Below are 17,256 nucleotides of genomic sequence, written 5' to 3' on the forward strand. Positions count from 1 at the left end.
AGTGAAAATACAAATATTAAGGATATACAAGCAAAGGAACAAAATATCAAGTAACAAACAGATAGGTTTTCATCAATTTTCTGAAGGAATAGTAAGACTGAGCAAATGGAATAATCCTACCCAACCAGGCATTCATTTTGCCTGCCTGGAATGCAAGTGTCTTATCCAAAAATCTCTTGTAACAACATGATTTTATTGTTGGATAAGCAAATAAATGAGTACTCCAAGTGGACTTAATAGATCTATACAGTTCAAAATGAGAGGAAAGGTAAACTGGAGCCAAACCGAATGATTTGAAGCAAATGCAAGCGAATTTAAACAAAACTCTTGTCTCAAACGGTATCCAAAGTAATTGTCAGTAATAAGGACTAACATGTTTGTATTTTTTCAGGCCGAAAATCAATTGGACTGCTGAGTTTTGAATTATTCTTAATCTTTTGAAAATTTTTTTATGAGAACCCAAATAGATTGGCTGAGGAAGAAGTTAAATTAAGGGGATTGAAGCTATGCTCTCCAGTAACATGTGAAAAGGACTGAGTTGATGTGGCAGGAGCAGCAGGTCAGGTCTTGGCAGGACGTTGCTGCTTTTGCGGAGGTTGTATTGGAGCAGAGGCTTCATGAGCCAAGAGCTTTTGAGTTGCAGTATTTGCCGAATCCCCAAAAAGCTCGTCTCCCAAGCAAGACACATTGCTAGTCTGTCCTGATGGTTTACATCCATTACATTATAATAATAATAATAACTTTATTTTTGTATACCGCCATACCCCGAAGAGTTCTAGGCGGTTCACATTAGTTAGACAGAGATTACAAGTGGTTACATATCAAATTGATCATAGAGTTGCAAACAGCAAGGAGAGAGTAGTTACAAGTGGTTACATATCAAATTGATCATAGAGTTGCGAACAGCAAGGAGAGAAGTAGGGGGGAGAGGAGGGAGACGGGGGAGGGGAGTAGATCAGAAGTGGGGGGAGGAGGATTGAAAAGGGGCATTAAGGGTCTTGGTCTCGGAATAGGTGAGTTTTGAGTAATTTTCTAAAGTCGAGGTAGTTGTAGGCCTTGAGGAACATTTGGGCTAGCTAAGGGTTTAGTTTGGCGGCTTGGAAGGCGTAGGTTTTGTCAAGGAATTTTTTTGAGTGGCATAGTTTTAGGGAGGGGAAGGCGAAGAGTTGAATTTTATGGGAGCTCTTATAGTTGCGGTTAAGGGTGAAGTGAGGGGTGATGTAGCTTGGGGATAAACCAAATATTGTTTTGTAGCAAAAACAGGCGAATTTGAATATGATTCTGGATTCTAGTGGGAGCCAGTGGAGTTTGTGGTAGAAAGGGGTGATATGGTCCCATTTTTTCAGGTCAAATATGAGGCGGACAGCGGTGTTCTGGATCATCCTTAGTCTCCTGATGGTTTTCTTTGTGGAGCTCAAGTAGATGATGTTGCAGTAGTCCAGTATACTGAGGATGGAGAATTGTACTAAGAGGCGGAATGAAGAGTTGTCGAAGTATTTTTTTATGGTGCGGAGTTTCCATAGTATCGAGATACTTTTCCTGACTGTGATATCAGTGACTTTTATTCCGCCATTACCTTGCAGTTCAAGACGGATTACATAAGAGGTTATCTGGACAATTCCAGAAGAGTTACATAGTTGAGCAGGTTACTTTGGGGGAATTGATATGATTCTTGCAGAGTTAGTTTGTCTTGATGGATTTCTTGAATTGCAGGGTTATTTATTTATTTTCTGAAAGTTTTGTAGAATGGAGTCATGATCAGTAGATAGGATAGTTGGTGGTCAGGTTTCGCTACCTGCATGGCCAGTAGGCCATCGTACATTTTTTTTTTGCATTTGATGCCCCTGATTAGGGGGTGCGAGAATGATGTCTGGGCTCTCCTTAGCCTGGTTGTTTCAGTTTGGAAGGCTGGGGTGTCTCCTTCAATGCTTTAAATAGTAGACAGTAAAATTTGAATTGTATTGCTTGTATTGGGAGCCAGTGTGAGTTGAGGTATGCGGCGGTGATGTGGTCGTATTTCTTCAGCAAATAGATCATAGAAACATAGAAACATAGAAAGATGACGGCAGATAAGGGCCATATAGCCCATCAAGTCTGCCCACACTATTTACCCACCCTCTTAAGTCTTCTGACCCCTTAAGTATAATTGTAATTATACTGTCACTCTACTGACCCGCTCATTCAAGTCCTAGTGACCCTATCCCTTGGCATGACCCCGTAGGGATCCCACATGGGTATCCCATTTGTTCTTGAAGTCTGGGATGCTGCGTGCCTCGACCACCTGCACTGGAAGCTTGTTCCAATGCTCGATCACTCTCTCCGTGAAGAAGTACTTCCTTGCGTCTCCACGAAACTTCCCTCCCCTGAGTTTGAGCGGATGTCCTCTTGTGGTCGAGGGTCCCCTGAGAAGAAAGATATCCTCTTCCACCTCGACCCGTCCCGTGATGTACAGTCTCAGGGCTGTGTTTTGTATTGTTTGTAGTTGCTTTATCATGACTGCGGGGCAGGGGAGATAGTTGCAGTAGTCTAGAAGTCCTAGGACTAGGGACTGGACCATGAGCTAGAATTGTCTTCTGTCAAAGAATTTTCGGATCTGCCTTAAGTTTCGAATGACTGTGAATGATTTCTGTATTGTTTTGTTGATTTGTAGTTGCAAGGTACAGTTTCTGTCTATCATGACTCCCAGAAGTCTTAGGGTGGGTTGAATGGGGTATATGATTAAGTTTATTACTAAGTTTGGTATGGTTGTTTTTTTTCGAGAAGTATAAATTCTGTTTTGTCTCGGTTCAGTTTTAGTTTGTGTTCTTTCATCCATGTAGCCACTGTTTCTAGTGTTCTATGTAGTTTATCTGTCATGGAATGTGTTGGCTGATCAAAAGGAATGAGGATGGTAGTGTCGTCTGCATAGCTATAAGAAGTTAAGCCTAGTTTGTCTAGGCAGGTGCAATGTAGAGATTGAAGAGTGTTGGGGATAAAGGCGATCCTTGGGGTATGCCACAGGGATTGGACCATGGTTCTGATTTTTCTTTGTTTGTCTTTACTCTGTAGGTCCTGGATTGTAGGAATCCTTGAAACCAAGTGTGCACCTTTCCTGTAATTCCTATTGTTTCTAGTATTTGAAGTAGAATGTCATGGTCTACCATGTCAGAGACTCTAAGCCATGCTAGCCTCCTCAGGGCTACAGACATGGAAGAGGCTCTGGACACGAATTCAAAGATGTCATAAGCTGAATGCACCATATACTTCCTCAATTGTAGGACAGTGCTGGCAGGAATGTATTTGTTATATGCAGAAAACTGTTTCATAAGGTATTTCAAGTAGCATGAGAAGTAGAAATTATAATTGACCACTCTACTAGCCAACATGGAATTCTGGTACAGCCGCCAAACAAATTTGTCCATAGTGCGGCCCTCCCTACCAGGAGGAACCGATGCATAAACATTTGAAGAAGCAGACTTTTTCAAAGTAGACTCTACTACCAGGGATTGATAAGAGAGTGAGGCTTATCAAATCCCGGGAGAGAAATTATCTTGTAGAGAGACTCTAGTTTCCTGGGAGCCACCGGTATCGAGAGTGGTGATTCCAGATTTTTATAAATAGTCTCTCTCAATATCTCATGCAAGGGGAGCTTGAGCATTTCCTTTGGAGGATGATCCCCTCCAGTTAGAGGCTGCAAAATGAAAAAACACCACGAACACCTTCTCTCTCATCAAGCAGTCCTATGGGGCAAAGACCTAGACCAACTGCTTTCGCCCACTACATATGGGGAAATCAGGAAACGCCTAAAAACATACCTGTTCCAGAAATACCTAAACAATTGACCCGCTCTCCCTCTCCCTCTCCCTCCCTATTCCACCTGAACTTACAGCACTGTTATAAATATAATCTGTTATCTTCATCTTATCGTAACTTTACATTGCTATTTATCCCCAGCAGGTCCTGTCGGACATTACCTACTAAAATGTACATATTACATTTTCGCTCAGCAAATTGTATTTCTATACTATTGCCTCCTGAGGTCTCTGTTCTCTGTATTTCCTCTGAATATCTACTTATTGTATTTCGCTGAATGTCCAGCACTTTTGATTGTAAACCGCCTAGAAGTCGCAAGATTGTGGCGGTACAGAAGAATAAAGTTATTATTATTATCATAATCCAACGTTTCAAGATACTCCTTACTGTACTTAGAATCAGCCTCCAGTTGCACTGAATGATCCTTTCCCATTTGTCATATAAATCTAGTGAAAGAAAGCTTTTTGGTGGGAGAAGAAGCTCTAGCTGGAGAACATCTAGGAGAATCATCAGCATCGGTAGTAGATGGAGACGGATCAGCATCAGAGTCTTACTGCAAGTCAAAGTCCTGCAGCAGGGAAGTAGAACGGTGCTTTGACCAGTGTAAGTTCGGTGTAGGGTCTCAGAATGTTTTCTCTTTCGAGACACCTTCCCCGACTTGATGGAGCTCCTGTCAGAGTGCCTGGAAGAGGACATATGACGATGAGCAGATGGGGACTAATGCTTAGAAGACCGATGTTTCGGTGCTGGAATCGCAGGACTAGATCGACATGTCGAATCCCAGTGACACACCGATGGAGCATTGATGATGCCGGGGATCCTGGCAATGTTAGGCTCAGGCTGAACCGGTACCAGAGGAGTCAGTGTCGTGAGTAGCAATTGAAATTGGTCCCCGAGCTCCTCTCGAAGCAAAGCATCAAGCTTCTGCCTCAAAGTAAGCACCAGTACCTGGGGCTTTGTCACCGGTACCACAGGTGCTTTAACAGGTTCCAGAGAGGATGACTCCGATGATGAAGCACCCCTCGATAATGAAATTGGTCGCTGTAGGGACTTGCACTTGGTTGGCATAAATTGGCTGGTTGCCTTGGTGACCAGCGTCCCTGATGGAGCAGGGGATGGCTTCTTAGCCGACTTACCCGAGGGCGTGATGTGCTGTGACGTCAGTGTCAATGCTGGTGCCTCTAGCGGAGCTGAAATCTTCAATGCCAGTGACTTCGATGGAGATGGTGTCGCCGGTGCATCCCCTTCCATGGTGACACCAAAGAGTTTTTCTTCTTGAAGAATACGACTCTCGATGGTACGCTTCTGTAAGGAAGAGCAGCACTTACAAGTTTGACCCAAACACTGCATGCACCAGCTATAAGGGTCCGTTAACGATATAGCGCGAGAACACCGACCACACTTTTAAAATCTCATCACTGGGGGTGACATGGACGGGAAGACCATCTCAGCCAAATTAAACTCGATGGCTGAGACTGTACCAAAGGCCCCGCCGGACCAAAGCCTGCAGACGGCGGAAAAGAAAAAAAAACTCTCTTTTTTTTCTATATAAGGAAGAAAATAAAGAAAAAGAGGAGAAAAGAAATAACAAACGCGAGAGTGGGAAGGCAAGAAAAAATTCAACGACCGTTGAAACGTGACTTCTTAGTTCCGTGGAAAACTAAGAACTGAGGGACCGCGCACGCCTACGTTGGGCAGGAAGGCAATAGCGCATGCACAGTGCAGGCTATCGCAAACTTTCTGAAGTCTTAAAGTGGCAATGCACTTTTAAAGTGTCCGTACTGGGGCTCCGTCAGGGACGTCACCCACATGTGCTGGGATAATCACAGTTATTGGACGCTAAGGTCCACCTTGGGTTTAGCGCCCAAGAAAAGGATCTGGGTGTCATCGTCAACAATACGATGATATCTTCTGCCCAACGTGTGGCGGTGGCGACCAAAAAGCAAACAGATTCTAAGAATTATTAAAAAAGAGATGATTAACAAGACTAAGAATGGTATAAAGCCCCTGTGACCTCACCTAGAGGTAAACATAAATATGACCATGTCACACCTTTACTGAGATTCCTTCACTGGCTTCCGGCCTACTGGAGGATCCAATTGAAGTGTGGAACTGTAATTTTCAAAATCCTATATGGTATTTTTTCTTCTTTGGTCCCTGTTTCATTTAATTCACAAGAAATCTATAATTCTAGGAGCTCTCAGAAATATAAACTTGGCTTTCCCATTGTTAAAGGAATAAAAACTATGGCCAATTTTTGTCGATCATTTTCTTTTTTATTCATAAAAGTTTGGAATGACCTTCCATCTACAATTAGAATTCTCTCTCATCTACCCACTTTTCGTAAAGTATCGAAGACATCTATTTCAGAAATTTACTAATGATCCTTCTTTTTCAAACAATCAACCATAAAAGATTAAAAAAATTTTGGCCTAGAAGATATAGGTCCCCTTTTACTAAGGTGCACTAGCCGTTTTAGCGTGCACTAAACGCTAACGTGTCCATAGACTTATAATGGGCACACTAGCGTTTGCGTATATTTAGTCTGTGCTAAAACATGTAGAGCACCTTAGTAAAAGAGGGGGATAGTTTCTGTTCTAATTTATTAATATCTTGTTAACTGAGTCGAGCCCTCCTTTTGGGATGAATCAGTATATAAAATCAAAGATTAGATTAGATTAGTATTGTGTTCAATTCTGGTCTCCTTATCTCAAGAAAGATATAGCGGCATTAGAAAAGGTTCAAAATGATAAAGCGGATGGAACTCCTCTCATATGAGGAAAGACTACAAAAGTTAGGGCTCTTCAGTTTGGAAAAGAGACGACTGAGGGGAGATAATAATAATAATAATAACAGTTTATATACTGCAGGACCGTGAAGTTCTATGCGGTTTACAATGATTAGAAATGTTACAGATTGAGTGAATAAACAAAGTTTATAATAGAAGGTCTAGTTGCACAATATCTCACCAACTACCTGGAAGACCATAACCTACTTCACCCCTCACAATCAGGATTTTGAACCAACCACAGCACAGAAACACTACTTGTAACACTACTAGACACAGCTCGACAGCAAATTAGCAAAGGCAAAAAGATGATGCTAATCCAACTTAACCTCTCCGCAGCATTTGACCTGGTCGACCATTCCATACTGCTACAGATACTTGATGCCATGGGATCTCAGGCAAGGTCTACAATTGGTTCCAAGGATTTCTCAAATCAAGAACCTACAGGGTAAAGTCCAATAATATCAAATCAGAACTATGGTCCAACCCATGCAGAGTTCCACAAGGATCACCTCTATCACCTACGCTCCTCAACCTCTTTATTTCCTCCCTTGGAGCCACTTTAGATAACTTAAATGTTACATCCTTCAGCTACGCAGACGACATCACCATACTCCTCCCCTTCGACCCATCAGAGCCCACCACTACAGCAAAACTGGAAATAACCCTAGATGCAGTGGAAAAATGGATGGTAGACCACAAACTGAAACTAAACTCAGATATAACAAAATTCCTTCTGCTCGAAAAGGCCAAAACTCCCACCATTACAGAACTGGAAATTAAAAACACCAAACACCCAATACAGCCCGAACTCAAACTCCTACGAGTAACGATAGACAGATGCTGCACAATGCAGTCCCAAATCAATAAAACATCCCAGAAAGCTTTTTTAATTATGAGAAATCTACGTAAAATAAGAAAATTCTTCGACCCAGCACAATTCAGGCTAATTGTCCAATCCCTAGTCTTAGGTCTACTGGACTATTGCAATTTCCTCTATCTACCTTGTCCTGCCAACATGATAAAACAACTTCAGACTATACAAAACACTGCCCTCAGACTGATCTACTCCCTGAGAAAATATGATCATACTACCTTCCTATTCTCTCACTGGCTACCTATGCAAGCACGAATTCAATTCAAATTCTACTGTCTATTATTCAAAGCATTAAACGGCTCCACCCCCCCTATCTAAACAACCGCCTAAACCAGATCCTCACTTCAAGACAAAGAAGAACTCCGAACCCTTTTGCCTTCCCTCCACTCAAGGGCACTCAGCGCAAAAAGATGTTTGATAACCTTCTGGCGACGCAAGCAGCAAAACTTAACCACTCCATCTCCAACCTGTTGACAGCGACTTCAAAACTTTTCGAAAAGAAATCAAAACCCTACTTTTCAAAAAATTTATCCAGATATCTTAACCCAACCCTTCCCCCTCCTCCTAGATAAATTCTCCAACAAAACCTCCACTTAAATAATCTCTTCCTCACCAAAACACCAACCAAGTATTCAGATCCCTGAAATTAACGTAATCTTATTTGTACTCTAACTGTAATCTATTTGTTATATCACACAGTAACGTACAGTCAATTTAATAACCAATTTGCAAGTTCTTCCGGAATTAATCCAGCTACCTCTCCTCCCTTGTAACCAAAAAAAACAAAACAAAACTGTTGTAACTTCACTGGAAATGTCCAGTTAGCTCTTTTGTAATCTGCCTTGAACTGCAAGGTATAGGCGGAATAGAAGTCCCTAATGTAATGTAAAGTTACAGATTGAATGAATAAACAAAGTACAGATTTAGCGACAGGTGGTTCTTGTGCTCGGTTGTTAAGGACTAAGATTGAATAGGTTGGTTTCCTAAGATATGACTGAAGTCTACAAAATCCTGAGAGGAGTAGAACAGGTAGGTATAAGTGGATCGATTTTTCACTCCATCAAAAATTACAAAGACTAGGGGACACTCAATGAAGTTACAGAGAAATACTTTTAAAAGCAACAGGAGGAAATATTTTCTCACTTAGAGAATAGTTAAGCTCTAGAATGCATTGCCAGAGGTTGTGGTAAGAGTGGACAGTGTAGCTGGTTTTACGAAAGCTTTGGACAATTTCCATAATCTGCTATTAAGAAAGACACGGGGGGAAGCCACTATTTACCCTGGATTGGTAGCATGGAATACAGTATTGCTACGCCTTGGGTTTTGGCCAGGTACTAGGAACCTGGATTGGGCACCATGAGAACGGGCTACTGGGCTTGATGGACCATTGGTCTGACCCAATAAAGCTATTCTTATGTTCTTATCCTTTATCCAAAATTCTGAAAAACAAAAAGCTCCGAGATATGACATTTGATGTGAACCAGAAGTAGTCAATTTTCCCGACGTGATACATGCTAAAATCAATGCAGGGGCATGTGTTTCTCCTATTCTCTGTGAAATTAAGGTCAGAGGGCTGGAAAAATGGCAGAGAGCTTCAGATTCCACTCAGGGTGGCAATTTGATGGTCTGTCTTTTTCTGACTTAACATTACCATTCCAAAATCTGGTCCCAAGGTTTTCAGATAAAGGATTTTTCACTTGTACTACTTATTTATTTTATGTTCTTGTAACGAAAGAAACAGAAGATGAAGCACCACAAAAACTTATTGAGCAAAGACAGAAATAACAGCTCAAAGACAGAGTCCTCGCTCTCTCACAGCCCTTCAGATCCTCATAATGACTCTTCTCATACACATACACTCATAGCCTGAGTCCCTATCTCATACACACACTCAAAGCCCAAGTCCCTCTCTCGGAAACAGATTTTCATAGTGATTTCTAACTCATACTCAGCATTACTCCCTCTTTCAGATACTCACAGCGACTCTTCTCTCACACATACCCTTATAGCCCGAGTCCCTATCTCAGATATTCAGTGACTATTCTCTATCATACACACACTCAAAGCCCAAGTCCCTCTCTCGGAAACAGATTTTCATAGTGACTTCTATCTCACACTCCACATTACTCCCTCTCTCTGATACTTACAGTGACTCTTCTCTCTCACACACAGTCACAGCCTGAGTCCCTTTCTCACATACTCATAGTAACTCTTCTCTCACTCACACTCTCAGCCTGTGTCCCTGTCTCAGATACTCATAGTGACTCATTTCTCACATACACTCACAGCCTCTCTGATACTCAGTGACTCTTCTCACTCACACTCACAGCCTGAGTCCCTCTCAAATGCTCATGACTCTCTCTCACACACTCTCACAGCATGAGTCCCTCTCTTAGTAACTCTTCTCTTTCACACATCACAGCCTGAACCCCCACTCCTCCCCTTCCCCGTTCCCCCCACTCCTCCCCATTCACCCACACACAGCCTTAACCCCCCACCCCTTCCCATTCACTAACACACCCTGAAACCCCACCCCTCCCCATTCACTCACACACAGCCTTAACCCCTCCACCCCTCCCCATTCACCCACACACAGCCTTAATCCCCCACCCCTCCCCATTCACTAACACACCCTGAATCCTCACCCCTCCCCATTCACTTACATACAACCTTAACCCCCACCCCTCCTCATTCACTGTCATAGTCTGAAATCCTCACCCCTTCCCAAGCATTCATACACAAACAAAGCCTGAAACCTCCCACCCCTCCCCTTTCACACACACAGAGCCTGAACTCCCCTATCCCTCCCCATGCACTCATACACATATTCTCTCCTCTCACACCCATGCATGCAGCGTGAGTCTCAGTCTCTGACACACAGCATGAAGTTTCTCTCTCCTTTTGTCTGTTGCATTTGGAAGTTTCTTTGGCTAACTCACCACCCCATGGACAAGGAACTCAAAAAGTTTGCTTTTAGTGGCTCTGCGTGCCCCTCCAGCTACTTCCTCTGCAGCCATGGGACCCTTCTCTGGCTTTTCCTGGGCTCACACTTCCCATGCAGCCGTAGCAGACTCTGGAGGGGGAGGGGGTCCCTCCGGGCTTTCCTGACGGCCCACTGCCGCTAATCCTCAGCTGCTGCATTCCTGGGCTGATAAGCCAGAAATAGTTTGAGCTGTGCAGTCCTCAGTGTTTACACTGCAGGGGAAACATGGCTGCTTTTAAATATCTCTGTGCAATGAACAAGAAGGCAGCCCACATCTCCCTCCTGCCTCACTTACCCAGTGCCACAAGGAAGTCCCAGACCAAGGCCTACCCCATCAGAGTGTGTGAGCCCTGGGTCTCAGTCCCGCAGGACCAGACCAGCCCACCCACCTCCTGGTAGCATCTTAAGAGTCCAGACCCAGTGCTACAAAGAAGTCCCAGACCAAAGTTTCTCCCATCAGAGAGTGTGAGCCCTGGGTTTCAGTCCTGCAAGACCAGACCAGCCCACCCACCTCCTGGTAGCATCTTAAGAGTCCAGACCCAGTGCTACAAGGAAGTCCCAGTCTAAGGCCTCCCCCAAAACAGAGTATGAGCCCTGGGTCTCAGTCCTGCACCTAACAACACTGTTGAGCCATGCAGGACTCAGCCGAGCCCTGCCCTCCAATCTCCACCTTTGCAGCATCCAAGAAAATGTGTCCAGAAATACATCCAGCCTCCTGCCCCTATATCTCCTCTTCCCCTCTTGTTTTATATCAAAAAGGACACCTGTGAGGCTCTTTTCGCATTACTGAGAAGGACATGCTGTGTGACACCTCAGTAGTTGTGTCTTCAGTGTAACATACCCGGGAAGTTCAAACTTTTATCAGCTTCTCAGTGATACCAAATGGTAAAGAACATAATAGCCTTACTGGGTCAGACCAATGGTCCATCAAGCCCAGGTGGCCAATCCAGGTCACTAGTACCTGGCCAAAACCCAAGGAGTAGCAATATTTCATGCTATCGATTCAGGGCAAGCAGTGGTTTCCCCTATGTCTTTCTCAATAACAGACTATGAACTTTTCTTCCAGGAAATTGTCCAAACCCCTCTTAAAAACAGTTACTGCCTGATCACACAGTCACAAGGCATTGTGACCAGATATCTGTTCACCAGACTAAACACCAGTAGCACAGTATCCAGGTCTCACATTTACCAAAGCATCAATGATTCATAAAGGAACTAGGCCCAGTTTACTAGACCAGCAAATAATTCATATAGGAGCCAGGCCTCATTTATCCTGGAGGCAAAATCATGAGTGGCAGAGTACCCAGGCCCCATTTACCAGAGCAGCAATGATTCATATAGGAACAAGGCCTCATTTACCAGACCAAATCATGAGTAGCAGAGTACCCATTTACCAGAGCAGCAATGATTCATATAGGAACAAGGCCTCATTTACCAGACCAAATCATGAGTAGCAGAGTACCCATTTACCAGAGCAGCAATGATTCTTATAGGAACTAGGTCACATTTACCAGAGCAGCAATGATTCATATAGGAACAAGGCCTCATTTACCAGACCAAATCATGAGTAGCAGAGTACCCATTTACCAGAGCAGCAATGATTCATATAGGAACAAGGCCTCATTTACCAGACCAAATCATGAGTAGCAGAGTACCCATTTACCAGAGCAGCAATGATTCATATAGGAACAAGGCCTCATTTACCAGACCAAATCATGAGTAGCAGAGTACCCATTTACCAGAGCAGCAATGATTCATATAGGAACAAGGCCTCATTTACCAGACCAAATCATGAGTAGCAGAGTACCCATTTACCAGAGCAGCAATGATTCATATAGGAACAAGGCCTCATTTACCAGACCAAATCATGAGTAGCAGAGTACCCATTTACCAGAGCAGCAATGATTCATATAGGAACAAGGCCTCATTTACCAGACCAAATCATGAGTAGCAGAGTACCCATTTACCAGAGCAGCAATGATTCATATAGGAACAAGGCCTCATTTACCAGACCAAATCATGAGTAGCAGAGTACCCATTTACCAGAGCAGCAATGATTCTTATAGGAACTAGGTCACATTTACCAGAGCAGCAATGATTCTTATAGGAACTAGGCCCCAGTTACCAGGCCACCAATGCTTAACATAGGAACCAGGCCTCATTTACCACACCAATTCTTAGGGTTACCAGACGTCCGGATTTCCCCGGACATGTCCTCCTTTTGGCGGTCTATTGGGATGTTCGGGCAGCTTTCCTATTTGCTCTCATTTGTCCAGGTTTCAACGTTTAGGGGGAATCAGTGATGAAGGGCGGCTGTGTGGCAGGCCACAACCCACCGATTGACCCCCCCCTTCCCTCTGTGAGATCTCAAAGCCTCCTAAAAGCAGCAGTGAACAGGCTACTCCTTGCCTGTTCACTGGAGCCTTCCCTCTGCTGCATCACTGATGATGCGGCAGAGGGAAACCCTGGTGGACAGGCTGGGAGCAGCCTGATCTTACAGTGAGCGTATCAGCAGCAATTCCCACACTCTGCCTGCCACAGACCCAGAAGTGAGTTCTTTGTCCATGTGGTGGTGAGATAGCCAAAGAAACTTACAAAACCACAGCACCAGCATGGGGTTGGAGAGGCTACAAAAATAAACCCGCCAGGCTTTTTTAAAAAAAAAAGAAAGAAATTGCCAGATTGGGCAGGAAAAGCGAATCGAAAAATCAATTCAATAGGCCAAATCAAATCGATTCGAAAAAGTTTTCCCTGAATCTGGGCAACACATGCTTGGAGTGGGACCCACGGAGGAGAGGAGGACAGGAGGTAAAAGCAGTCCATACTAAATTCATAGTTGTTTGTTTTTGAAATATTGTTTGTCTATGTAATAATTTACCTATGTTTTTAAATATTCGTACTATTTTGTATATCGCCTAGAATATAGATTAGGCGATTAATCAACTGTATAATAAACTTGGATAAACTTGGAAACAATGTTAAAATTCATGCTTTCTGGTTACTGAGTTACTCTAAAAGTAGTTTTGTTTTGTCTTTTCTCCCTTCCCTTCTCTCCCCCTCACTTATGGGTCCAGCATCCATCCAACTCCTATCCCCCTGCTGGACGCTCACCCCACACACTTCTGATGCACCTCCCTCTCTCCATGCGGATCTGGCCTTCTGGAGCTCCCCTCACTTACCCAAAGTAATAGTGGCAGCTGGTCAGCAGAGCCCTGATGCGGACAGCCTCGCAAGCATACTTGCTTGTAGAAACTTCAGAAGTTTTGAGACAGCCGTACCGCACATGCACAGGGCGAGTCTCCTCAGTTCATATAGCTAGCAGAGAAGCCAACCAGGGGAGGTGGGTGGGTTGTAAGAATAGCTGTCTGCTGTCCCTGGATAACAACTGTTATGGTAAGTAACTGTGCTTTATCCCAGGACAAGCAGCAGCCTATTCTCATATATGGGTGCCTCCAAGCTAACCAGAATGGCCATCCCGTCCAGACAATAATGAGAGGTAAAAGTATGAACCGAGGACCAGGTGGCAGCTTTACAAATTTCCTCAATAGGAGTGGATCTGAGGAAAGCTACTGAAGCTGCCATGGCTCTGACTTTATGGGCTGTGACTCGACTCTGTAGATGCAGTCCAGCCTGGGCATAGCAGAAAGAGATACAAGCAGCCATCCAGTTGGAGATGGTACGCTTAGAGATTGGATGTCCCAACTTGTTTGGATCGAAGGAGACAAAAAGTTGAGGAGCAGTTCTGTGTGGTTTGGTGCGTCCAAGTAGAAGGCCAAAGCACCTTTACAGTCCAGAGTATGAAGAGCTGATTCTCCAGGATGAGAATGAGGCTTGGGAAAAAACACTGGAAGAACAACTAATTGTGTGGCTGATTGGTTGAGATGAAATTCTGAAACCAAGTTAGGTAAGAATTTACGATGAGTACAAAGGACCACCTTGTCATGATGGAACACAATGAAAGGTGGATCACCAACTAAAGCAGGGGTGTCCAACCTTAAAATTTTTTTCTGGGGCCGCCCAAACTCGCAAACCCTGCAGCAAGACAGAGAGGAAGGAGCCAGCACGACGGTAAACACCCGGTGGCAGCAGAGGAAAACACAGCATTGCTCTTGACCAGGGCCGCACAAAATACTTCACGGGGCCGCATGAGACCCTTGGGCTGCAGGTTGGACACCCCTGAACTAAAGCTTGCAGCTCACTGATTCTTCGAGCAGATGTGAGGGCAATGAGAAACACCACTTTCCAAGTGAGATACTTCAGATGAGACGTAGACATTGGTTCAAATGGGGGCTTTATCAATTGAGCAAGAACAACATTGAGATCCCAAACCACTGGAGGCGGTTTGAGAGGAGGTTTAACATTGAAAAGTCCTTTCATAAATTTGGAAACCACCGGATGAGCAGATAGGGGTTTCCCTTCAATAGGCTGGTGGAAAGCAGAAATTGCACTAAGATGGACTCGGATCGATGTAGACTTGAGGCCAGAGGTGGATAAGTGTAAAAGATAATCCAGAACAGAAGATAAGGAGGAATCTTGAGGCTCCTTATCATGAGAGATGCACCACGTAGAAAATCTAGTTCATTTTTGATGGTAGCACTGTCTAGTGGTAGGCTTTCTAGAAGCCTCTAAAATGTCTCGTACAGGTTGAGAAAACTGAAGAGGAGTTATGTTGAGAGGTACCAAGCTGTCAGGTGCAGAGACTGCAGGTTGGGATGAAGTAGAGATCCTTGACTCTGTTTAAGCAGAGATGGAAAAACTGGTAGAAGGTATGGCTCCCTGCTGCTGAGTTGAAGTAGAAGGGAGTACCAAGGTTGTCTCGGCCACCGAGGAGCTATCAGAATCATGGTGGTATGATCGTTCTTCAACTTGACTAGAATCTTGAGAATGAGAGGGAATGGAGGAAATGCATACAGGAGGAAATTCGTCCATTCCAGTAGAAAAGCATCTGCCCCGAGGCGATGAGGAGAATATCTCTTGGAGCAGAACTGAGATAGTTTGTGGTTGGGGGTAGATGCAAAGAGATTTAGCTGAGGAGTTCCCCACTGTGAAAAAATGTGAAGAGGCAAGGAATTGAGTGTCCATTCGTGAGGTTGCAGAAGACGACTCAATTTGTTCGCCAAACAGTTTTTCGCCCCTTGGATGTAGAAAGCTTTCAGGAAGGCATGGAGGATTGCCCAGTCCCAAACCTTTCTTGACAAAGGGAGGGAGATCCCGACCCTCCCTGTTTGTTGACATAGTACATGGCGACTTGGTTGTCCATCCGAATGAGGACTACCTGGTCATGAATAAGATGTTGAAAAGCTTTGAGAGCATTGAAGATTGCTGAGTTCCAACAGATTGATGTAACACTGACGATCCATGCTGGACCAGTGGCCTTGAGTACGGAGACCATCGAGATTAGCCCCCCAAGCGTAGGTCAAGGAATCTGTCATGAGGACCTTCTGATGAGGGGGCGTTTGAAACAGCAAGCCTTTGGAGAGATTGGAAGAGAGCATCCACTAGCGGAGAGACTGTCTCAACGAAGGAGTGACTGTAATGTGTCGAGGGAGTGGTTCGCAAGCCTGCATCCACTGAGATGCCAGGGTCCACTGAGGAATTCTGAGGTGAAGTCTGGCAAAAGGAATCATGTGCACTGTGGAGGCCATGTGACCTAGAAGGACCATCATGTGTCTCGCTGAGATTGAAGAGCTGGAAGACACTGCAAGACAGAGTTGAAGAAGAGCATCCAGACGTTGTTGAGGAAGGAATGCTCCGAGTTGGATAGTGTCCAGAACAGCTCCGATGAACTGTAGATTCTGAGAGGGATGAAGTTGGGATTTGGGAAAGTTGATTTCGAATCCCAAGCTTTGTAGGAACCACGTAGTCCGTTGGGTCGCTACAATAACCCCCCGAGATGTTGAATTTTTAATGATCCAGTCGTCTATGTAGGGAAACACCTGAAGATCATGGTTCCTTAGAGCTGCTACCATCATCACCAGGCACTTGGTGAACACTCTGAGAGATGAAGCCAGGCCGAAGGGTAGCACTCTGTATTGGTAATGCAGATTCCCCACCCAAAATCTGAGGTACTGACGGGAGGTCGAATGAATGGGGATATGAGTATAAGCCTCCTTGAGATCTAGAGAACATAACCAATCGTTCTGATCTAGAAGGGGGTAAAGGGATGCCAGGAACAACATGCGAAATGTTTCTTTGACTAAAAATTTGTTGAGAGCCTGAGATCCAGAATGGGTCACAGATCGCCTGTCTTCTTCAGAACTAGGAAGTAACAGGAGTAAAACCCCCTGCCCTGCTGCTCCAGAGGAATGTCTTTGATGTCACAGAGACAAAGCAGAGCTTGAGCTTCCTGAAGAAGAAGGGTGGTCTGGGATGGATTGGAAGGATATTCTCTTGAAGGCAGATCTGGAGGAAGCTCTGGAGGAACCTGAGTGAAATAAAGAGTATCCTTCCCTGATTATTGACAGCACCCAGAGGTCGAATGTAATGGTCTCCCATCGATGGTAAAAATGATGGAGATGACCGCCTATGGGGGAAGGGAGGACAGAGGCAGAACGATTGAGGTTATGCTCTGTTTTAAACAGTCAAAAAGGCTGCGCAGCCTTAGATGCAGCAGAAGGCTGAGGTTTCTGTTGCTTCTGCTGCTGTTGTTTATTGGGAAGTGCTCGAGTGTAAGGAGCCACCTTTGGAGTATAACGCCTCTGGAAAACTGGAGTAGGGCGTGAAGGTTTTGCAGGAGCTGGCTTTGGCTTTGGTCTGACAATGGAAGCAAAAGACTTTTCATATTCAGACAATTTCTTAGTGGCAGTCTCAATGGAT

At 44.4% G+C, this 17,256-nt stretch overlaps 1 protein-coding gene across 3 annotated transcripts in view; it reads right to left on the reverse strand.

Moving 5' to 3' along the window:
- SMARCD3 (SWI/SNF related, matrix associated, actin dependent regulator of chromatin, subfamily d, member 3) overlaps positions 1-17,256 on the reverse strand; it is a 212,371-nt gene that overhangs the window by 143,992 nt on the left and 51,123 nt on the right. For 2 of the 3 annotated variants that reach the window (XM_033932759.1, XM_033932755.1), the window contains exon 1: positions 10,397-10,543. The exons of the other annotated variant lie outside the window; for it this stretch is intronic. In XM_033932759.1, the coding sequence (XP_033788650.1) occupies positions 10,397-10,474 (78 nt within the window). In that variant the 5' untranslated portion in view covers positions 10,475-10,543. Of the gene's footprint in view, positions 1-10,396; positions 10,544-17,256 lie in introns of those variants that run through there. 3 annotated transcript variants of the gene reach the window in all.

Source organism: Geotrypetes seraphini, chromosome 2 (assembly GCF_902459505.1).
Source record: "Geotrypetes seraphini chromosome 2, aGeoSer1.1, whole genome shotgun sequence".
Lineage (NCBI taxonomy): Eukaryota > Metazoa > Chordata > Amphibia > Gymnophiona > Dermophiidae > Geotrypetes > Geotrypetes seraphini.